The 24,996-nt window shown below is 38.1% G+C and overlaps 1 protein-coding gene across 1 annotated transcript; it reads left to right on the top strand.

Moving 5' to 3' along the window:
* Window positions 1-20,161: 20,161 nt before the first annotated feature.
* LOC101352263 (cytochrome b5-like) lies at window positions 20,162-20,580 on the top strand. Its single transcript, XM_004375459.2, has one exon. The coding sequence runs from the start codon at window positions 20,162-20,164 to the stop codon at window positions 20,564-20,566; it is 405 nt and encodes a 134-aa protein (XP_004375516.1). The 3' UTR covers window positions 20,567-20,580.
* Window positions 20,581-24,996: the final 4,416 nt, after the last annotated feature.

Genomic DNA, 24,996 nt, shown 5'->3' with positions numbered 1-24,996 from the left:
AACATCAAGGGTATGGCAAGACCTAATAGGCACCTTGAAGATCAGACATGACCACTGCACAGTTCCACATTTGGGTCTGTCCCAAGGCACTTTTTTAAAATTAATTTATCTTATTATTTTAAATCAGCAGAGCTCTAAAAATCTGCTACCAGACTGCAGAATTCAGTGATCATTTTTGGCTGTCTACTGTTCATGAAAATCTTGGGTTTGATAAATTTATTTTTCTAGTTTCCATTTTATTCAAGTTTACCATAAATAACAGCACCAATAATAAAAGCAACAGCAGCAATCCCCACTAACAATCATGGAACATGTTATGCACTAGAACAGTGTACCCTTTTGACCAACCTACCCTTTCCTCATATTTCTTGAAGTAAATCTGCTGTCTTAGTTCCCTAGGGTTGCCGTAACAAAAATACCACAGATGAGTGACTCTAAAGAACAGAAATTCATTTTCTCATGGTTCAGGAGGCTAGAAGTTCGAATTTAGGGCATTGGCTCTAGGCGAAGGTCCTTCTTTGCCTCTTTCAGCTTCTGGTAGCTGCTACCAATCTTTGGCATTTCTGGTTTTAGAGATACATCTGTCTCTGTCTCCACTGTCGCATGGTGTCTTCCCCCTGTGTGTGTGTCTCCATCTCTGTTTTCCCTTTTTGTAAGATACCACTCAGAAGGGATTAGGTTTAGGACCCACCCTACTTCTATATGTCCTCATTAACAAAGCAAAAGAAAAATATTATTTCTAAACAGGGTTGAATTCACATGTACAGGGCTGAGGACTTCAACATATCTTTTTATTTAATCCATTACATCCACTCAAGGTCCAAGACACCTCTGCCTCCTGGGGATCTTTTCAGAACAGTATGTGTAGTGGCTCAGGACATAGGCTTTAGGGCTCTAAACTTCTGAATTCCTATCCCAGCTCTATTGATAACTACTGCTGAGACTTTGAACATCCTATCTAAAATTGGGATAACAACACTGACTTCAGAGAGTTATGCTAAGGGTTAAATACATGTAAACTTGAGTCCTAACTAAATTCTGTGCTTGCTTTATACTCCCAAACCAATTCATGTTGTACTTTTCTAACGAGACCTTGTTATATGCTCCATCAGACTCATTTATGTGCTCGCTTAGCATCGCAATGCCAGGAATTGTGTCTCTTTTAACCTCATATACCCAGCTATGAATAATAAATTTTTTTTGATAAAATATTCCATCTAGAAGATAGGGCATGGCTTAAGCTGTGACCCTTCCATGTGTGGTTTACCTCCTAGGGACACAGGGCTGGGCTCAGAATTTACGACTAAACAATATAAGGGAAGAAACTGAAGTATTGGGTTGACACTTCTCCCCCTCTGTTTTAGTTCGGGTTCTCTAGAGAAGCAGAACCAATAACATATATATCTCTATCTGTATCTCTCTACTGGTAGAGGGAGAGAGATAGATTTATTTTAAAGAATTGGCTCCTGCAATTGAGGAGGCTGGTAAATCTGAAATCTGTAGGGAGTATATCACAAGAAGAAAGAATCGCGTTTCTCAGATGAAGCTTGGCAAAAGAAACAAAAGATGACTGGGAATGTGCTTCATGCATGTGATGAGAGGATTTGGTCACACGCTGCTTTCACTTTTTACCTCAGAAGTGGATATCAATTCACCAGATATCTACCTGCCCAGCATCAATTTCCCTTTCTTCCAATAATAACACCCTGATTTTTCCTTTTCCAACTCAATTCATTTGGTTGAGGTATGGCTGAATCCACTCCTAGTGCCATATTTTGGCACGTAGTTTAAAGCCTGTCAGTATATTCCATCACGTGCATAAAGTGTGTGTTTTAGGAAAGGGTCTATAATTCTATTCCAGGATTAGTTCGGGAAAGGGTTTGTAATGTAATACTGGGATTGTGTTCAATTCTTAGGAAAAAGAAACCCTCTCAGGGTATGCTAAGCTGGTAGGAATTAGGCATGGAGCTGATGAAGGCCTATTTGCCATCATGAGGGGAAAGGGTCTGACAGTAAGAGCAATAGAGAGTAAACAAGATGCAGGAGATGGAGACTCAGTCCTGAGGATACCATATCCAGCTGTGTGGGCCAGCATCTGTCTGCACCTGCAGAGCCACTCTCCATTTTGCTCCACTGGCTCTCTATCCAGAGGTGCCTGAGCTGTGGAGACTACTTACAGAGTGCTTCTGGCCTCCAGATGGGATTAGGCACTGCAGAGTGCCCATAGAGGGAGGCAAGGGGATCTGATCCTCTGGTTCCCTCTGCAGGGTTGTGTCAGACTGCCTCTGCAAAGGCTCCTTCCAGGTTCTGGTTCCTCATACAGTTGGGCTTAAGGCTGCTAACTGTGGTAACTTCTTTGCTTCTTACTAGCTCTTTTTCATTCAGTACTCTCACGCCTTCGTATTAGTCCTTTTGTAAATAAACTGTTCTCATTATTTTCATATGAGTGTGCCAGCTGTTTTTCTGTTGAGACGCCTAATGACACGCCAGCCTTGCCTGAAATCAGCTCAACTCTAGATGTTTCACATCCATGAGCATGAGCATTCCATTTTTTTGTTTAATCCATCTTGAGAAGTGTTTCTATGACTTGTGACCAGAAAGAGTCATGACTAATACAATCTCTCTTAACCCCCTTGGGGCCACCTTGTGCATTCTACTTTGAAAATAATTTCTTTAGCAACATGGACAGACACATTACGGGAGTTAAAACTCACTTAGGTTGGGTTGTAATTCTCAAACCAATCCATCATGTCACTCATGATCTATTAATCCTTGTCCTGTAGAATTAAAACAACCCCTCTGGCCACATTAAAAAATCTGACCTCTAGTGCCTGCAGAATTTCAACCAAATTCTTCTGCACTCAAGTTTCTAACACATAAAAGTAGTATGAATCCGACCAAAACATATTTCTTCCAATTAAAAGTGTGAAAAGAGCAAAGAGAAATGGCCTTTTATATTTCCGGTACTCGGCTCAGCAGCTGAGCAGTTCATTACCAAATCCTGAATGCACGTAGGTCACAAGCTCCAGGAAAGTGAAGACTGTTGTATAAAGCAATCTTAGAAAGGCAACCTTTAAGTCAAAGTACTATCCCCCCGGTGAAGTTTATTAATTGAATCATTTGTTTATAAAAGGTGAACGTGGCTCTGAGTGACAGTACTGTTTGCACAGTGGCACCAATATTAGGAAAGCTTGTGTGTAATGCGTTAGTAATACAGAAAAAGAGATCGCCTGAGTCAGGGGTATTTGTTTAGTGCATTGAAATCCAGTAATTTCAGCAACTCCCTGAGTATGAATTGAATTAGTTTATTAAGGTTAAAAATAGTCTTTAAAAATCTTGCTAATGAGCACCATGAAGGGAGAATGTTTACTGCCTTCTCCTTACTCGCCAGAGACTTAATGTGAGTCCTTGGTTAGATGCTGGGGAAGGAAAAGGGGGGCGGGGGTGGTACTCAGGTTCCATTTTTCATTTATTTACTATTTTTCCTCAACAAAGGTTAGATTTTACTAAAACTGATTTCTAGAATGAGGACTTAATTTAGTAATCTTTGTCAGCAAATATTTCCTCCTGTTTAAATCATAATTCCTTGCAGAGAATGTGGCAAGAGGAATAAATAAAAAAATAAAAAACGGTTACTATTGAGTCAACTTTGACTCATGGTGACCCCACGTGCATCGGAGTAGAACTGTGCTCCATAGGGGTTTCAATGGCTGATTTTTTGGAAGTAGATTGCCAGGCCTTTCTTCTGAGGTGCCTCCAGGTGGATTCAAATCCAAACTAACAAACCTATTGACCAGAGGCCTGAGACTTGGCAAAACAATAAACCCTTCTATATCGGGGCCCAGGAGGCAAGGTCTGACCAAGAGTTTAAAAGAAAACTATTCTTCCTGCCTCTGTCCAGAATCCAGAACTTAAGAAGGGTAGCTTTGGGGACACCTGGATACATGATGCTTGGCCTAGACATTGGCATTCTTATAATGAGCACCATCAGTGGGGGCAGTGGTGAGGCTGAAAACTACTCCCTTCCCGAAGACATGATGATAATGGCTAACGTTTATTAATCATTTATCAAAGGTTAGACACTGTTCTAAATGTTTCACAGATATCTCAATTATTGTAAAAGTACTATAAGGTGGCAATTACTATGAGGTAGGGAGGTAGTATTATCCCTATTTTACAAAGCAGGCAACTAAGGCATGCAGAGATTAAACAACTTGCCCAATGTCATATAGCAAGTAAAGGTGAAAGCTAGAATTCAAATTTAGGCTGTCTGAATTCAGAGCCTAAGCTTGTAATGTCTATGCTATGCCATTTTCCAAACCAAGAAGATGGAGTCCCAGAGGAAAGTGAGCCTATTACCAAAATAAACATTCCAGGCATACAAGAACAACAGGCCCTTCTAGAAATTATCAAGAACAATTGGAGAGGGGGTACTATATGAATTTCAGATAAGTAAAGGCTCCAAATAATAATTTGGGCAAAAACATAACTACCGCACTATTTGGTAGTCATGGTCTAGTAAGTCCAAGGGACTTTTACATTTCATTAGCTCATTTGTTTGTCTCTACATCACAGTCAATAAGACTATGCCACAGGTTGGTAGATGGGCATAGATTTAAATAACTAGATGTTTGAGTACAAAGGAATAAATTAGTATGGTTGCAGCATAGTATCATGGCATGTTTTCTTACTATAAAGCAAAAATAAACTCTGGGTTACTTAATAACAGATGGAATTTTAGGGAGAAAGAAAAAAAACTGTACATTAGGACAGTGAAAGGAAAAATTTATTTCTTCAGTGGCCTATGTTGTTACTCATTTAACAGTTCCTTTGGGGTTAAAGGTGACTTCCTCCATGAATGTCTTATTTATGTGATCATAAATGACTAATGGGGCCAATCCAGCCACATATTTCCCAGGGGAATGGGTGGTCCTGGGTGCTTAATGTCATGTGTTGTTTCTGCTGACCCTATTTTTCTCTCTTTGCAGTTGAAGTATTGAAAAATACTGTACTTCTTCTTGCAGTGTTTTTTCTTTTTCAATATTAGGAGGGATAAGTCCTAGGTGTGTTGAATACTATAGTTCTGTTTTGAACTGGGCTATGACAGTGGGACTTAGAAAATCAAATTACCATACTGTTCTGCTCCCATATTGTCCTGGATGATATGCCATTCTGGGCCTTCTAGCCTGTTGTTGTTAGGTGCCGTCCAGTCGGTTCTGACTCATAGCGACCATATGTACAACAGAATGAAACACTGCCCGGTTCTGTGCCATCCTCAAAATCGTTGTTATGCTTGAGCCCGTTGTTGCAGCCACTGTGTCAGTCCATGCCCTTGAGGGTCTTCCTCTTTTTTGCTGACCCTCTGCTTTACCAAGCATGAAGTCCTTCTCCAGGGACTGAGCCCTCTTGATAATATGTCCAAAGTATGTGAGACAACGTCTCGCCATCTTTGCTTCCAAGGAGCACTCTGGTTGTACTTCTTCCAAGACAGATTTGTTTATTCTTTTGCAAGTCCATGTTATATACAGTATTCTTTGCCAACACCACAATTCAAAGTTGTCAATTCTTCTTCATCTTCCTTATTCATCATCCAGTTTTCACATGTATATGAGGTGATTGAAAACACCATGGCTTGGGTCAGGCCTTCTGTCCTAGCTCCCAAATATTACCAAGGAGCTGTTAGTAATATCCTGTAACTGCTAAGAGTAATTCTCGCTTGCCAGGCTCTGTGCTCTTCCAGCATCTACACTCGTAAAATATAAGTCAGATCCAGTCACTCTTCTGATGAAAACTCTCCAATGGCTAACAGCACACTTAGAATCGTATCCGAAGGCCTTACCAAATCTACCCCTGGCTATTTCTCCAACCTCATTGTCTGCCACTTTCCACTCACCCTTCTCAGAGCTTCTACCCCTGCGCCCTGGCCTCCTTTTCTCCAAAATGCCCGTGATGACTGCTATCATTCTGAATGTTTCTCTCTTGTAGAATATTTCTGGGAAATTAAATAAATAAACAAACTAAACGTTTATCTTCTGTTCACTGGGAATTACATGTTCTAATTAGAACAACTGATCAACAAATACTTCCTAGAGTCTTTTTAAAAAATTAGAATTATTTTATATATTTTATATTATACTATTTTATATGTTTTACAGTTGAACTCCATTTTATCAGAAAGACTCTTGATCTCCAGGTTTGCATTCTCAGTTTTTACACTCACCTCTATTTCAGAAACAAGCATGATAACCAATAGTTGTGTGAAATCTGATATAATGTTAAGAAAGGAGAAAAAGGTCCAGTGATCATTTCTATTAAAAAAAAAAAAAGACTTTCCTTGAAATATCACAATTATCATGCATTTACTATGCATTAGATTTTGGAATTTTTATTTTAATGACTTTATAGAGATACTTAATCTCACAGAGCCAGAATACTAATTACTGTACTGTGTTGCAATAGGAAAACTAGCAAATTACTCAAATTTTAATTATGATATGCAGTTTAAAACAAGTGTGTAATAATTGACTTTGTGTGGAATATTTGATTTGTCATTTAAGCAGTAATTTTTTATGCAAATGGACTACTTTATATGTGTAAACCAGTTATTATAAAATTAATTACTGAATGTAATATCTTGCAGAACCGACTACTAAGAGTTCTTCTAACTGACTTATCCATTGATGAAAAAGCTGAGTTTTTATGTACATTGATGAGGTTTATAACCAAAAGAAATTAAACCACATTCTGCATGCCTACTAAATGTGCCTTTCATTTAATTATCCTTTTCAAGTGCTTTATAAACACTATTTCTCAAGGCTCTCCACTCTCCATTAATGAATTTTCATAGTAACCCTAAAAGCTAGATAAGCATTTTAAATCTTCCTACTTGGAAATGCAGAATTTCATTCTGTGACTAAATATTTAACATTCGGACAATAGTCACCTTGTGGTAACACTAACTCTATTTACTGGTCTGGATTCCCTTGTAAGAGGGACAAACAAGTTTTTTGTGTGCTTTTCTTTGACAGGCAGAGAAATAAGAGCAAAAGTAAAGCATGGTGAATGGAGAAGTCCTTGAGGCATAGGCTCCAGGAAGACAGGAATCCAGAAGAATATTTGCGCACATCAACACAGCATGGCTTCACATGGGCATCATAGTACAGCTGTGACAGCACCATTGAAACTTCTGGGAACTTCTTTACACCCTTCTAGGAACCTCCTTGGAGTCCTGGTGATGTAGTGGTAAAGAGCTCAGCTGCTAACCAAAAGGTCAGTAGTTCGAGTCCACCAGCCACTCCTTGGAAACCCTATGGGGCAGTTCTACTCTGTCCTATAAAGGTCGCTATAAGCTGGAATAGACTTGATGGCAACTGGTTTAGAAACTTCCTCAGATCTTTTAATTAACTTAGACTGGATATTTAGTCTAAACCATTTGACATCATTTTTCTTCCCATGCCTAGCCCTAAGCTTGCCATAAGGAGAAGCTAAGCAATCACTTTTTCAACAATTTTTGAAAGCAAAATTGGCTTATAACTAAGCATCTAAAGATTGATTTGGAATCTGTGGATGGTGCAAACAGTTAAATACTTGGCTGCTAACCAAACGGTTGGTGGTTTGAGTCCACCCAGAGGTAACTCAAGAAAGGCCTGGTGACCTACTTCTAAAAACTCAGCCACTAAAAACCCTGTGGATTACAGTTCTACTCTGACATACATGGAGTCTCCAGGACTCAGAATCAAATGGGCAGCAACTGGCTTTAGAAGCTGATTAACCACAATAACACTTTTTTTTTGCCTTTGAGATCTCCTTTTAGATTGCCTTTACCTTCTCTAATACTGATAAGAAATTAATATTTTCTTTGTGTGGTTAATTTTCATAGTTGGAAGGGAAGCTCCATGAGACAGAGATTTTAGCTGTTTGTGTACCAGTGCTATCCCTGGCATATACCAGTGCCTAGCATACAGAAGGCTTTCAATAAATATTTGCTGAACAAACAAATGGTTACAAAACAGTCTCTTCTATTTTTACTAAGAACTAAAGATGCTGCGTTAGTATTACAAGTAGCGAGAAAGTTTGCATTGAGTAGGCATATTTTTAATATTGACACTAAAAATTTAGAGTACATAATAGGAAAAGTAGTTATAATTAACTTCTTAATGCTTTTTTGGTTCACTCATAGGGCATCTTTAAAAGTTGTTAAATTATGATTAGTACGTTAATAAGGATTTCTTCACAAAGGAAGTTATACTGAAGGTAGTATTGTGAGGTAGCTGATAGTAGGAGTTAAAAACGATCACTTTGGTTCAAATTTCAGTTCCACTCCTTAGTGACTTTCCACTGCTTCACTTGTCCTCTGCGTTCACTACAAACCCTGTGCAACACTCTTACAGACAAGTGTCTCTACACTTGTCAACTGATCTCCACCGAGGTGTCAACTGATAATCCTCTCAGTCTCCTCATTTGTCAAATGGAGATAAAACTACCCCAGAGTTATTGAATGATTAATTTAGATCATGTAATAAAACAGCTTAGTGTATTTCCTGGCACATAACTAGCACTAAATAAATACTAGTCATTACTAATATTAGCTTTATTAGTAAAACACGTAAACATACTGTATTGTACCTATGCCTGATCTTTAGAAATGAGGTCATCTTTCTTATATAATTCTGAATATTAAACACAAACTCTAGGAAACAGCACATTTTTGGAACTCTATACAGGCAGTCCACAGTTTACGAACATCTGACGTACAACCCATAGTTAAAAACCAACCTCCATAAAGCCTATGATATTAAAAATCCGAGGTACATACAATGGTTTGTAGTAACAAACACTACTTCACAACATACATCAAAACATTATGTTATTATTACTGTATTATGATGTGAAAGATGTTTTACTGCATCTGGAAGTGTTTCTTTAACGTTTTTTATGCTTAGAAAGGTACACTATATTCTATATACTAAAACAAATATTTGACTAATTGATGTTAAATACAAATCATACCTAACTATTGCAACTTACATACAAATTTGATGTAAAGACAGATTTAGGAATGGAACTCGTTTGTAATCCAGGGACTGCCTGTATTATCAACATCAAAAAAAAAAAAAAAAGTTTAGGAAAGATATTCATTCAGGAAAATATTCTTAAATTCAGTGAATATGGATTGTTTTTCCTCCGTATGTGTTAATTCTAGGCAAACAAGAAGCTGTTGAATTAGATATATTTTGGAAAAATTTCCCAATAAAAGTTATAGATTTCTCTTTCTTGTGTGTAAAGTTTTTTTTAATTCATATAAGATAAATTGCTCTTCAGTCTAGTTAATATGACTGATCCTTTCCTGGGTATTATTAACCTTCTCTCTCTATGACTTCTATCTGAAAGGCTTGTTTTTCTGTGCTTTGAAATATGAAATTATAGTTTCCCTTGTTTCAGAATTTCTGCATATGGAACACAGGCCTTGGAAATAAGGTAGCTTACAGAAAAAAATTGTGAAGTAGACAAAATTTAGACTTAGGATCTTCTCTTTTTCATATCAGCCCCTCCTAGTGTCCTTCCCTGAAACCGAAACTGGGCATAACTCCCACAGTGCCAAGTTCCCATATTGTTATCAGCTGAACTGATAATCACTAAAGGAGTTGTTCTCTACAGAAGTATTTGACTGTAACAGGGACTCTTGACTGCTTACAAAAATTAAGACCCAATAAGTCTCTAATGGTGTGCTTGTGAGTCTCTGATGAACAGAAGAGGAGATGATAGGAGCACAAGCAGGGTTTCTTCCAGGTACCCTTACCCATCCCCTGTAGTTAGCCTTCTACTAATAATTAGCATTATATTATATGTTATCATCTTGAAATATTTTGACATGCAATATTGCATATGATTCTCACAGCAACCAAATATAGTAATTAGGGCAATGCTGTTATCTTCATTTAACAAATGAGAAGTCTAAAATATAATGGAGTTAAGCTTTTTCCCCCAATTCACCTAATTAGTGATTCTGTGAAGACTCGAAGACTGAACTTTTTACTCTATGCTCTTATAGTCATTCTTGATGCCTGTCTCTCTACATAATTCTATAAGCTACCATCGAAATAAATTCAGAATCTAAACATTTCTCTTCATCTCCACTGCTAACACCCTAATCCAAGTCAGCATCATTTTTTAATCTTTTTTTTATTATTGTACTTTAGATGAAGGTTTACCGAACAAACTAGCTTCTCATTCAACCATTTGCACACATATTGTTTTGTGACATTTGTTACCAACCCCATGACATGTCAGCACTCTCCCTTCTCAACCTTGGGTTCCCTATTACCAGCTTTCCTGTCCCCTCCCACTTTCTAGTCCTTGTTGACATCAATTTTTATCTAAATTATGTACAACCTAGCCAACTGGCCTCTTTGCTTATGGCATTGTCTCTTATTCTCAACAGAGTAGCCCAAATGATCCTTTTAAAAGTTAAGTCAGCTCATGTCAGTCATTTACACAACAGCTTCCAATAGCTTCCTATCTGAGTCAGAGTAAAAACCAATGTCCATATAATAATTTTTCAAGTCCTTGCTGCTCCATATGATTAATAGGCCCTGCAATGCATAAGGGTACACCAGGCTGATATAACTAATAGAGACTGAAATTCACTCATCAGACATGGCCTTTATCTACCAGCCGCTCCATGGGAGAAAGGGGTGGCAGTCGGCTTCCAAAAAGATTTACAGCCTTAGAAACGCTATGGGGGCAGTTCTACTCTGTCTTATAGGGTCACTATGAGTCAAAATCGACTCAATGGCAACGGGATTTTAAGCTAAAATGATACTGGCCAGTTATTTTGAAAAAATCCCTCAATTTCAGTTTGCCTGATGTTTTCTCATTACTAGATTGAGGTTATAAATTAAAGGGAAGTGTGTGTCACATTGGGGAGTACATGATATTAATAAGTATCACTGGTGGTGTTAACCTGGACCACTTGGTTAAGGTAGTAGCTGCCATGATTGTCCCTGATAAAACTACTATTTTTTCCCTTTGTAATTAATTTATTTGGGGGGGGGGTGGATACTGTGACACCATGCACATATTCTGTTTCTCTTTAAATTTTCTCTCGCTAATTTTTTTTTTCACACACAGGATATTTCATTATACAAAGTAGAATAATAGGCATTATTTTGCACAATACAAACTCTCACTAGTTTTAGTGTCCATCAGAGCATGCCTGTGGCAGTATTACCATAGTGTTCTAATGGTGATTTTCTATTTTCCTTATTCCTTCTACATTTATTCATTAGAATTCTTCTGTAAGGAGCTCCTCTGCTTAGGAGCTGTGCCTCCTGATGACATTGGCTGTTTCTCTGTACAGTTGGTGCTGCTTCCAGAGAAAATCAGATGGTGGCCACTCTTGCCTGCCTCTTTATGATGCTCACCCCTGTCCTCTCAGGGCAACTGCTCTAGCCCTTCCCACTCCCAGGATGAGGAGGAAGCTCTTCCCTACCCCATTTCAAAGATGGACCTCATTTCCTGTCCCAGTACCAACAACTTCTCAGGGTGGGTGATAGAGGCAACTTACCTCTTTTGTCCCAGAGTGTACTCTTGTCCCTATGGCACTAAAAAGAAAGTCACAGAATAGTCCAAAGTTTTCAGTTATGCAGTTGTAATGGTGACCTTGTTGTATTTGTATCCCCAATGCCTGGGCAGTAGATGTGGACTGATTGAGAGAGGAGATAAAGTATTCCAGAAAATTCCTGAAAAATACAATTAATCTTTTCATCTGAACATGAAAAAAATAGTGTCCTTGTGTATGACCAAGTCTAAGTCTCACAGAGTTGTCATATGGGCCAGCAGAAGCCCTCGCACTCTGCCACCTATAATCTCTCGGACCTTATCTTCCATCACTGATACCTACCAACTCTAATCACTCTGCCCCAACCACACTGACCTCCTCGTTGTTCCCTGAACTCACCAACACTTAGGCATCACTTGAGCAGTAATCTTCGGTTATATACATGTAGAGGTTATACACATGTAGCGGTGACATTTTTATGACTTGATAGAGGTTGTCACTCTCTGAAAATCATATGTAAAAATTATCACGTCTCAGGAGGGGGTAGATCAATAGCCTATAAATAGAGTACCTAGAAGAAAAGAGACCTGTAGGAAGACATGCCAAAAAGTTGAAGGTAGTCCCAGTGAGGGCCCATTGACAGAGAAAGACAATGCAACCACTAAAAGAAAATGATCTTGAGGAAATGAGGAGTACTTGTTCCAGTATATCCTTTAAACTCATTCATTTTGGCATGGTGTGGAGTTTGGGAAAAGAATGATTGAGCATATGAATGTGACCTAAGGTAACAAATAATCCTTGGAGTCCAAGCACATACTACTATGACCTTTGCAAGGATTTGAGTCAGCAAGGGAATCACTACAGAATGAACAAAGTCCACAGGCCCGTGCAAGAATGAACTTCAGTAGTAGCACCATGTAGTAGCAATATTTAGTCACAGTACTAGGTTAATTTGAATTTTTACATGTAGTTATGGAAAGCAACCAGAAACAGGAGATAGGAATGGACTGCTTTGTACTGAAAAAAATTTAAAAGAGCTTATTATTTGAAAGAGCTGCAAAGACTTACGCCTGAACCCTATCAGCTAGTTTTGTTAGGGACTTTGCAACTCAGAGCATTGTTTAAGAACTTCTTAGGATCCTAAGAGGAAAGAATATTGCTCAAACCCAAAGAGTATATGTTTCCCAAATAATATAATATATATAATAAAGCAAAACAAAGTTGATATCATATCTGCTTCTTGATATAAGAAGGAACAGAAATGTTTTAAGATTGCCGAGCATATATACATATGATAACACATTTTTAAGGATTTTGCAGTTTCCTAGAAGCCCTGCTTTAATCCTATGATCTTTCCACCAAGATATGCTACCTTCTACCCCTCTGGATATTTATAAGACAGGCTCAGCACAAGGGAGTTGTAGGAAGAAATTTGTGACTCGATGTTTTAAAGTAGTCTTTCCTGGAGGTACATAATAAATAAGAAGACTACCAACATGTAAAAGTCCCTAGGTGGTACAAAGGGTTTGCACTCAACTGCTAACCTAAAGCTTGGTGGTTTGAACCCACCAATGGTACCATGGAAGAAAGGGCCTGGTGATCTCCTCCATTAAGATTACAGCAAAAAAAACCCTATGGAACAGTTCTACTCTGTGAGTTGAGGTCATCATGACTTGGAATCAACTAGATGGCAACTAACAACAACAAACAATATATGACTCTACAGTAGAAGTGATCGACAAGATCTTTGGCAATGATTATTCTGAAATCCACCAAAATTAATACATTGTTGTTAGCTGCAGTTGAGTTGTTTCTGACTCATAGTGACACTATGTACAACAGAACAAAACACTGCCTTGTCCTGTGCCATCCTCACAATCATTGTTATGTTTGAGCCCATTGTTGCAGCCACTGTGTCAATCCATCTTATTGAGAGTCATCTTCTTTTTTGCTGACCCTCTACCTTACCAAGCATGATGTCCTTCTCCAGGGACTGATTCCTCCTGATACCATGTCCAAAGTACAGGAGAAGAATTCTCCCCATCCTCACTTCTAAGGAGCTTTCTGGCTGTACTTCTTCCAAGACAGATTTATTCATTCTTCTGGCAGTCCATGGTATATTCAGTATTCTTTACCAACACCGTAATTCAAAGGCATCAACTCTTCTCCTGTCTTCCTTATTCATTGTCCAGCTTTTGTATGCATATAAGGGCATGAAAATATCATCGTTTGGGTCAGGCACACCTTAGTCCTCAAAGTGACATCCTTGCTTTTTAACACTTTAAAGAGGTCTTTTGAAACAGATTTGCTCAATGGAAGACATCCTTTGATTTCTTGACTGCTGCTTGCATGGGTATTGATTGTGGATACAAGTAAAATGAAATCCTTGACAACTTCAATATTTTCTCCATTTATCATAATGTTGCTTATTGGTCCAGTTGTGAGGATTTTTGTTTTCTTTAAGTTTGATCTTCATCAGTAAGTGCTTGAAGTCCTCTTTGCTGTCAGCAAACAAGGTTGTGTCATCTACGTATCGCAGGTTGTAAATGAGTCTTCCTCCAATCGTGATGGCATGTTCTTCATATAGTTGAGCTTCTCAGATTATTTGCTCAGCATACAGATTGAATATGTATGGTGAAAGGATACAATCCTGATGCCTACCTTTCCTAATTTTAAACCACACAATATCCCCTTGTTCTGTTCAAATGACTGTCTCTTGGTCTGTGTGCAGGTTCTGCATGAGCACAATTAAGTGTTCTAGAATACCCATTCTTCCCAGTGTTATCCATGATTATTTATGAGCCACACAGTTGAATACATTTAAATAGTCAATAAAACACAGGTAAACATCTTTCTGGTATTCTCTGCTTTCAGCCAAGATCCATCTGATATCAGCAATGATATCCCTCATTCCACATCCTCTTCTGAATCTGGCTTGAATTTCCGGCAGTTCCCCATCCATGTAGTGCTGCAACTGCTTTTGAATTATCTTCAGTAAAATTTTACTCGCATGTGATATTAATGATATTGTTCAATGATTTTCACATTCTGTTAGATCAACTTTCTTCGGAATGGGCACAAGTATGGATCTCTTCCATTCCAGGTAGCTGTCTTCCAAATCTCTTGGCATAGACAAGTGAGCACTTCCAGGGTTGCATCTGTTTGTTGAACCATCTCAATTGGTAAATCTGTATTTTGTTAATTCCTAGAGCCTTGTTTTTCACAAATGCCTTCAGTGTTGCTTGGACATCTTCCTCAATTACCATAAGTTCTTGATCATCATATGCTACCTCCTGAAATGGTTGAACATTGACCAGTTTTTTTGGTATAGTGACTCTTTATGTATTGCTTCCTTTTTCTTTTGATGCTTCCTGAATTGTTCAATATTTTGCCCATAGAATCTTTCAGTATTGCGACTTGAGGCTTGAATTTTGTCCTCAGTTTTCTTCAGCTTGAAAAGTGCCAAGTGTGTTCTTCCCTTTTGGTTTTCTAACTCCAGGTCTTTGCACATGTCATTATAATACTTTACTTTGTCTTCTCGAGCTGCCCTTTGAAATCTTCTGTTCAGCTCTTTTACTTCATCATTTCTTCTGTTCATTTTAGCTACTCTATGTTTAAGAGCAAGTTTCAGAGTCTCTTCTGACATCCATTTTGGTCTTTCTTTCCTTTTGAATGACCTTTTGCTTTCTTCATGTCATCCCACAACTAACTCATCTGGTCTTCAGTCATTAGTGTTTAATGCGTCAAATCTATTCTTGAGATGGTCTTTAAATTCAGGTGGGATATACTCAAGGTTGTACTTTGGCTCTGGTGGACTTGTTCTTATTTTCTTATGCTTCAACTTAAGCTTTCATATCAGCAACTAATGTTCTGTTCCACAGTCACCCCTGGCCTTGTTCTGACTGATGACATTGAGCTTCTCCATTGTCTCCACAGATGTAGTGGATTTGATTCCTTTGTATTCTATCTGGTGATGTCCACGTGTATAGTCACCGTTTATATTGTTGAAAAAGGTATTGCAATGAAGACGTCATTGACCTTGCAAAATTCTATCACACGATCTCCAGCATCATTTTTATCACCAAGACCGTATTTTCCAACTACTGATCCTTTTTCTTCGTTTCCAACTTTCGCATTCCAATCAGTAGTAATTGTCGACGCATGTTGCTTGCATGTTTGATCAATTTCAGACTGCAGAAGTTGCTAAAATCTTCAGTTTCTTCATCTTTGGCACTAGAGGTTGGTGCATAAATTTGAATAATATTTACATTAACTGGTCTTATTTGTAGGCATATGGATTTTATTCTCTCACTGACAGCATTGTACTTCAGTATAGATTTTGAAATATTCTTTTTGACAATGAATGTAGTGCCATTCCTCTTCAATTTGTCATTCCTGGCATAATAGGCCATATGATTGTTTCAAAATGGCCAATACCAGTCTGTTTCAGCTCACTAATGCCTAGGGTATTGATCTTTATACGTTCCATTTCATTTTTTATGACTTCCAATTTTCCTAGATTCATACTTTGTACATTTCATGTTCTGATTTTTAATGGATGTTTGTGGTTGTTTCTTCTCATTTTGAGTACTGCTACTTCAACAAGTAAAGGTCCTCAAAGCTTTACTCCACCCACATCTTTAAGGTCAACTCTACTTTGACTAGGCAGCTCTTCACCAGTAGTATTTTCAGTGCCTTCCTATCTGAGGGACTCATCTTCTGACACAATATCAGAAATGTTCCATTGCTATTTATAAGGTTTTCACTGGCTTTTTTTTAGAAGTAGATCACCAGATCCTTCTTCCTAGTCTGTCTTAATCTGGAAGGTCTGCTAAAATCTTTCCGCCATGGGTGGCCCTGCTTCTATTTGAAATACCGGTGGCATAGCTTCTAGCATCACAGTAACACACAAGCCACCACAGTATAACAAACGGACAGAAGAAGGCTAGAACACTAGCACAGTAGAAGTAAAATGTAATTTACATTAAAATAAATGGAGAACCTCAACTTAAAACCACACATGACAAAGAGTACCTACTGGACATAAAGTAGTATTGAAGAAAATTTAAAAGGATGGCTGTAATTGAGCTACATCTTCACCTATCTAGAAAATATTAAAATACCCAAGAAGACAAGGGAAGTATTTCTCAAAATCTATTAAGACCTTCAACATGAAGTAAATGGAATTGGAAATAGAGAACACTATTATCTGGTGTGTGTTCTTCTATGGCCAAGCAGGGATGGCAGCCAGGATTAAAGGAGAAATTGTACCTACAGTGACATTTCACTGATTTGGCTTCCTAACTTCTAAGTACATGCTAAAAGTAAGCTTGAAAGAAGAAGAAAGAGATACGAAACAAAATCCTGGAGCCAGCTTTGTAATCATGGAGATCAGTGTCATCTGAAAAAAAATCTTTAACTTACCAAAGGAAAGATCTGTCAGTTCAAAATTTTCATTTGGCTTCTTGTTAATTTTCCCTGGAGCCAAAGTAGAAAAACAGACCAAAACTCTAAGAGAATATCCTGTTACCATCATGGAATAGGGTATACTGCTAGCCTAGAAGGATTAGAGGTTTAAATAGAATTAGAAGTAAAGGACACAGGGGCAAAGTTCTGAGACTAAGGGTACTCATGACCCCAGCTTCTACCTTACTCTCCTCTAGCATCCAAAATCCTTACAGAGAATAAAGAAATTCAACATTTAACTTTTCAGCTTCAATTTTAAGGGGAAAATTTATAAAACATTAGATAAAGAGTTGGCAAAGTCAAAGAGTTTCTACTCCTACCGTTTTGACACAAGTAGGGAACCCACGTAGGATTGCAACTGGTAAATATAACTAAGTGTAAAAAAAATCAGAATGTAACCTATGCAAAAATTCTTCAGCCACAGAGTAAAAGAAGAATATTGTATGTAAAAGACAGTCAAAACATAGACTTGGAAAAAAAATTTTCTCTAAGACCCTGAAGAATATTTTAAATTAAAGCTGTGTTACATTCTCAAGGATATTAAAAAATGAACCAGTTGAAATAATGCATGAAATTCGAGTTCATAAGACAGAACAGAGAAAATAAATTTACAAAAAATTATGACGCTATTGCAGTATTTAAAACTACTTTGAAAGAGAATAGAACAGAATCAATACTGTGGAAAACCAAATATGTAGGGAAAACATGATGAAATAATATTAAAAGTAAAGAAACTAGACAAGGAATAGGAGCAAGTAGAGAGAAGATGACTGTTATGAAGATAATAATGGAGATTCAACAGAAGTATAATTGGTGTGCTTGAAAAAGAAAACAAAAAAAAATAAATTAAAAATATTAAAAAATAGAATAGAAATGTTGTGAAATTAAGGAAGGAATGGATTTTCAGATACAAAAGGCAAACTCTATCCCAGAGATAATTTATGCTGGAGACCCCATTCACAGACCATAAGGGAATAGCTGTTGATCATAAAAAGTTGGCTTTGTTTAATAAGTGAGCAATGGAGGGCACCATGTTGACAGAATCTCAGAAGTTAGGAAAGGGTACTAATAGAATTTTGAAGGCTAAGTTTAGTCACAGGATGATTTTAGGGCAAAAGAATGTAAGAATGGTCTGGGCAGGGAATGGTCAGGATATGTGAACTAGGCAAGTTGCTGAACAGTCATTGTTCAGCATATTCAGCATATTCAGTATATTTAGAATACACAAGTCCTTGCAGAGTTACTGTTAGATCAGTTTTTCTAGGGTCTTCTCTTACAGTCTATGAATCTGAACAACCTGATGATAAGCCAATTAAGCTTACTTTGTGTTCTATATCAATATTTGATTAATTTTATCTGTCTTGAAAGTCATAATGTTTTCTGCTTCGTTTCTCTTTGTAAAAGACCAATCTACATTTAGCTATAACCTCGTGATCTTTTTTTTTTTTTTAAAAAATGGAAGTATTTTAAACCGAAGAAAGGAGACTATAAGCATCTGTAAAAAAGAAATATGTCATCTACAAGGGGGAAAAAAGGGTATAATCATCTTAGTAAATTAGATGCCAATAAAAATGGAGAAGTGTCTACATTGTTTTGAAGGGGAAAAAGTGTGATCCAATAACTTCTCTACCCAGTGAAATTGTCATTTATAAGATTAAGTTTATGAATTAAGGCAAAAAAAAAATTGTTAAATATGCAAGAATTCATGAAATATGCAACTCAACCATGCTCCCTGAAAGTGGCTGCATCTTGTATTCCAGATAAGTGAAAGATGAGCCAACATAAAGGACTCATATGGGGAAGTTTTGAAAGGATAAGGAGAAAAATCTGTTTTTGAAGACAGAAAGAGATTATGTGCTAGAGAGGAGAAAATCAATAAAATTGTTGCTTTTAAGATGGTTTGCTATTACTATGTTTTCAATGGACTTTGGCAAAGAAAGAGGAGAAAACTCCTTAAGTTGTTTAGGTCAGAAAGGACCAACAGTAGCTGCTTAAACAATTAACACTTACCTACTGAAGGACTGCTAGAACATTTTCTAGGATCGTAGTACGAAAAAAAAAGCTTATCTTGAAAAGTTAACTTAGTCCCCTAAAACCATAGTACCCAGTTATGGAATCATAACATTGAATTCATAAAACATCCCCTCAGTGGCAAATAACTGTTTTAATATCTTGTAGTAAATAGAAAAGAGCAATGAAATGTGGTGTCACCAGATACCCTGCTGGCTTTAAACTTTTGTAAAGTCCTTCTTTGCCTTCTCTGGCAGCTGTATTTCTTGCCTGAAAGACATTGCTGCTGTCAGCTTGACTCAGTTTTTTAATTCCCTTTTTGGAGTGTGAGTGGTACAGACCAGTGAAAGAGGGCAAAGACTTGAAAGTTCTCAAGTGTGAAATTGAGCCCTTAGCCAAACATTGAAAAAACTCTCTTTGTGGCTCAGCAAAAGTTCCATTAACTTTTGTTTATTTCCTAGTGTCACCGTAGTTCTTCTTGATTATATCTAGCCCCAGCTGTGGAAGTAATAGAAATGGCTTGTGACTCAATTAGTACATGTGGAAACTGTTGTACTATAAAAAATTTACAAGCACCTGAATTTGAGAAAATTTATTTCATCTGTACCTTAAATTATAGAAATTCAACCATCCTTATTGCAGGTTAGCTTGATTTTTATGAACTTCTAGAAGGTAGGCATCAGAACTAATGAGCTGAGACTTTGTAACTATCTATTTTTCTACCACAAAACTAATCTTCACCTGGAACGGCACAAGAAAAGTGACTCTTTTTGGCTTGTTTACAAAGAGCTTTTTGGCGCATTTGTGCAATCATTTTTTAATCTGTTTCTCCCCTTGGAATAGTTGATTTTCAATATTCAAAACTATGATCATTATCTTTCTATGGTATTTCTGAGGTGGAATAAATTATCCTTGGTAGGCAAATCAGCTGAGAAGATGCCTAACACAGTTCTTGGCACACAACTTATGAGCTTCTTTCTTCGATTTTTAGAGATTTTTTACCATAAAATATTTCTGTTCCTCTTTTTCCCGGAGAGGGGCACGGGGTGTCCGGCCGGAGTGCCCGAGTTACTCTGTTCTTCTGGGAGGTTGGTGCGTGTGGGGCCATGGGTTCGCATTTTCAAGATGGCTGAGCTGTCGGACAAGGCCGTGAAGTACTACACCCTAGACGAGATCAAAAAGCACAACCACGCCAAGAGCACCTGGCTCATCCTGCACCACAAAGTATACGACCTGACCAAGTTCCTGGACGAGCATCCTGGTGGGGAAGAAGTCTTTAGGGAACAAGCTGGCAGTGATGCTACCGAGAACTTTGAGGATGTTGGGCACTCTACAGATGCTAGAGAAATGTCCAAAGCATACATCATTGGGGAGCTTCATCCAGATGACAGATCAAAGCTAGCCAAACCTTCAGAAACTCTTATTACTACTATTGATTTTAATTCCAGCTGGTGGACCAATTGGGTGATGCCAGCCATCTCGGCACTGATTGTAGCCCTGATGTACCACCTCTACACAGTGGAAGACTAATCCCTTCCCAGAAGCTAATGAAAGAAAAGACTACTTCAGACACGGGATAGAGAAGCCAATGTAACGGTCTACTGGGAGTGACAGAAACGTCCACTCAAAAATGATTGTGTCTGTCTCTCTTTTTCCTACATTAGAAACAAAACAAAAAGAGCTGTTCTGTTCTTTCTACTCTTGAACTTTTCTTTTAGAGAATGCCTTTTTATTCGTCAACATAATTTTGATGTTTCTCACTACATAATTCAGTTATTGCGCTAAGTATGACCATTTTAAAATACACCTGGCTTTGAAAATACCCCACCAAGCTTGCCTGTCTAGTTGGCATTTAATTCTCTTTGATTTTCAGAATCCTTGGTTATTTAGCAGGATCCCTTCGTGCACTGGTCCTTCAGACCTGATGTCAAGTGTGACTCGGGGTGAGGGGGCAGCCTGTGCGTCTCTCCTGCACATCTTTGTATTTCATCAAATAACCCAAGTATCTCATGTTTCCAATGTGATGTCTTCATCAAGGAAATTAAGAACAGCCCAGAAAGTATAGCTTAAAGGTTTCTAAAATTGTTTTACCTGAAATGGGTGATAAAAAGAAAAGGTGGCCTACAGGACCCATAAAAGAGACTTCAACTTTTCCTTGATTAGGAACACCAATGACATGAACACCTGTGAACTCTGAGAGAAAATTATAACTGCACATTTTCTCAGCTTAACAGTATCCTTCCATTATATCTGTCCATTCTCTCAGCTTAACAGTATGCTTCCAGAGAGGTTCTCAGTTTTGTGGTTTCTAAAGTTTTGGAAGTTCCTCCTTAGAGGCGAAAAGTGTTTTTTACTCTTCTAAGGAAATGTTGCTTCCTCGATTTGTAAAAACACAGATGTGAAGGAGATTATGGTTCATTTGGAATCTGATCTTTGAAGACACGCTGCTGCCAATGGGTGAGTCACCGGGAGTCTGGTGCGGCTCCGTCCACCTTCTCACTGGCAGCTCAGGCCCGGCCGACTAGTCATCTCGTCTTCCATTTACTCTTCTCTGCCCCATCCTTTTTTTCTTTTAAACGTGGAAACTTGAGGGATGGATTTTTTAGACCCTAAATACTTTGTAGTTAGTCATGATCACATGTGTTCCCATTGGCACATAAGCCACATGAGCAGTGGAGTTCTTCAGAAATGGCTAAAACTGTGGGACAGAATTTTGTACTATTATTACAAAGTTAGATTTTTATAATCAATGGCATGCATCCCCCATACTCTGCCTTCTTTGTCACTGAAACTTAGAGTGAATGTAGGCAAAGGGATGGGGAAAGATAACTGTGTTGCAAGTGAAAATTTATCTTGCAGAAGAATTCTTTACTCAAATTTTAATAAACAAAATCATGCCTCTTAAAAAAAAAATTTCTGTTCTTTTTGCAAATCTACTGCCTAATACATCTTACTTTCTCTCTTTAAAATAGATTTCTCAATGTCAAGAACTTGCAAACCCAATAGAAATAGAGTATTTCACACATTATAAAAGGAGGTTTCATTTAAGGGCAACTTATAATTGGACAAAGAGAACCTAACTCTTTTCCAAGCAGTCATGATTTTCAACAAGTCCCACACAAGCAGCGAAGTGTAATATAAATGTTAATGTATCAGGAAAGATGAAACCTCAGTTGGTGGAAATGAAGTATATAAACTAGTTATGATTTATGGTGTTCACCTGCCCTTTCTGGGGTATGGCCCATTTTCCCGTATTCAATATGACCCTATGCTTATAGGATTCCAGGCTCCTATATAGCCACACAACTGTGCAGGGTGATATACAACACCTAGCAAACTGGCAGCCTTCATTAAATATTAAATAATAATAATGCTCATGCTGCCTAACTTACAAAGTAAATACTGCCTCATTTTAAAAGGTCTTAATTTTTCATCTTTATAAGGGACAATACCCTGAATTTATAGTGCTATTTTTATATGATTTACTTTATGGTGCTAGTTTTTTCAAAGATCTAACTTGCCCGGGTTTTCCGTGTCACATCAGAGCAGCTCAGCATGGCCAAGACGCAGTCTTGCCTATTCAGCACTCAGCAGCAAGGATAATTGTACAGGTGGAGCTCTCAGGATAGCAGCCTGTACCCAGATGCAGGTGATGATGCAACTGCTTCCTCTCGTTTTTCTCGAGGTTAACATCTACCGTTAGAGGAGGATAGAAGCACCTGACCTTCCTTCTTTCCCCTCTTCCATGGCAGCCAGCATGAAAAAATGAAAAAAGGCCAAAAATTGGTTTCACTCTATTGAAAGAATTCATCATGGTAGATTTCAAATGACTGTAAACCAACATTCAGAAGTCATAGGTGATTCAGGTATGCATTTTTATCATCGAGAGATCGAACTGCCTTTTTCTTTTCTTATAACACACATTTAGATGGGTGACACTCGCTCCCTATTTGCAATTCTTGGTGTCCCAGTTTTCACCTCAAGCTTTCTCTCCCTTGTAAGACAGCAGATCATAAGCCAAGTGAGTTTTATCAGCTCAGCACCACCACTACTCCCTTCTGAGCTGGGAACTTGTTTCCCAGAACCCCCTTTCCTGTCTGGTTACAGACTCATTTGCCAAGAAGAGGTACTCGTGGAAGTTTGGGAAGGCGAAGTGAAGAGCAAGCCATTACTCCTGGGAGGTCACGGCAATAACGTGTGGCAGCTTCGGACACTTTCTACCAACTCACACCAAGCAGGCCTAGGGGCCAGATACAACCTGTTCCTAGTTCAGCTTCCCGGCTACTCCAGGGCTTCAGACTGAAATCACTAGCGATTGTTTCTTCAATCCACTGGCGGCAGCTGTCCAGCTCCTGCTATATTTGTGCACTCCCCAATTTCTATATTAAATCCTTTATTCCCAGAAAAATCGCAGTGACTCGTTCCTGACCAAACTCTGCCTGACAAAACTCAGAGAAAGTGATGTTATAGGCAGAGCCTTGTATCCACTCTGATTTATAAAGAGAAAAAATTATTCAAGATCATTAGCACTTTATTGTTAACACCAATGATTAAGGTGCATGTCATGAATATGAAAAAAGCTATGTAGTGTGACACTGTGGTCAAGACACTCTAGCTCTGTGATTATTGTTGCTATTATGACTTCTCTGTCTTGTATTGTTGTTGTGGGTAGCTGCCATCGAGTCAGCTTTGGCTGATAGCATTCCCACGAACAACCCAAAGAAAGTTGCCCGTACTTGTGCTATCTTCATGGTCATTGGGATGCCTGAGTCCATTGTTTCAGCCACTGTGTATTTTAAGTGCCTTTCAACTTAGGGGGTTCACCTTCCATCACTATATCAGATAGTATTCTGTTGTAATCCATAGGGTTTTCATTGGCTTATTTTTGGAACTAGATCACCAGGCCTTTCTTCTTAGTCTGTCTTAGTCTGGAAGATCTGCTGAAACCTGTCCACCATGGTTGACCCTGCTGGTATTTGTGATACCGGTGGCATAGCTTCCAGCATCATAGCAACACACAAGCCACCACAGTGCAACAAACTGACAGGTGATGATGATGTTATATATTAGCTACTGAAATTCCCTCTAGTAAAGAAATAGTATGAATGGATGCCTATTGTTCACCTAAGCAATAATTCTCCAGGTATATATATATATACAGACAGACAGATAGATAATATAAAATAAGACTTTAACAAAGAAACAAAATTTACATGCTTTACTCTCATTACACAAACTCTCATCGGGGATACATATAACACACTCCTTACTATCCTGTTTGTTTATGGTAACTTTCTGTGAATCCTGAAAACCTACCTTCTCTTTTGTCTAACCAGGAACAAAAGAGCAATCCCTCCAATCATCACTTTGTGTTCATTCTCCCTTTTTTCTGTAAGGAGTCTTCTGAGTGAAAAAGTGAGTGTGAGGTACTCTACCAAAGAGTGGAACAAATATGGGCTTTGAGTGGAAAGACCTGGCTTGGAGTACACCACTTATTGGGTATTAAACACTGGGTATGCTCTGTAAACTCTCTGGACCTCAGTTTCTTACCTGTAAAATAGGGGAGATAATTCCATATGCAAAAGTATATGACAAAGATTAAGTACTCTGAAGCAAGGGCAATGTGTCTACCACATCACAAGTATTCAGTGAATGTTAGTTTACTGGGCAAGACCTGAAGTCTCTAAGCTTCAGCTTTCTTAGCTATAAAATGTGGTATTAATAATACTCGGTCATGAGGGTGCCATAAGATAAAATGACATAACGCTTAGCATCGGGCCTGAAATATACTGAGAAGTTAGTCAATGGTAGCTACTAATGTTGTTATTGTCATTATTGAACCTTCACCAGAGTTATGATTTATGGAGTTATCAAGGACAGCTCTTTTTTTGGTTAATGAATCCCAAGGTAGAACTCAAAATTACACGAATGTTAGAATACAGACTTTCTGGAGCCATTGA

The sequence above is a fragment of the Trichechus manatus genome, unplaced genomic scaffold (genome assembly GCF_000243295.1).
Source record: "Trichechus manatus latirostris isolate Lorelei unplaced genomic scaffold, TriManLat1.0 scaffold00037, whole genome shotgun sequence".
NCBI classification, from domain to species: Eukaryota; Metazoa; Chordata; class Mammalia; order Sirenia; family Trichechidae; genus Trichechus; species Trichechus manatus.
The sequence above is the reverse complement of the archived record's forward strand: the minus strand, read 5'-3'. Positions and strand labels throughout refer to the sequence as shown.

Bases quoted from the DNA above. Each gene is read 5' to 3' on its own strand.
- LOC101352263 (XM_004375459.2), top strand. From the start codon at position 20,162: ATGGCTGAGCTGTCGGACAAGGCCGTGAAGTACTACACCCTAGACGAG.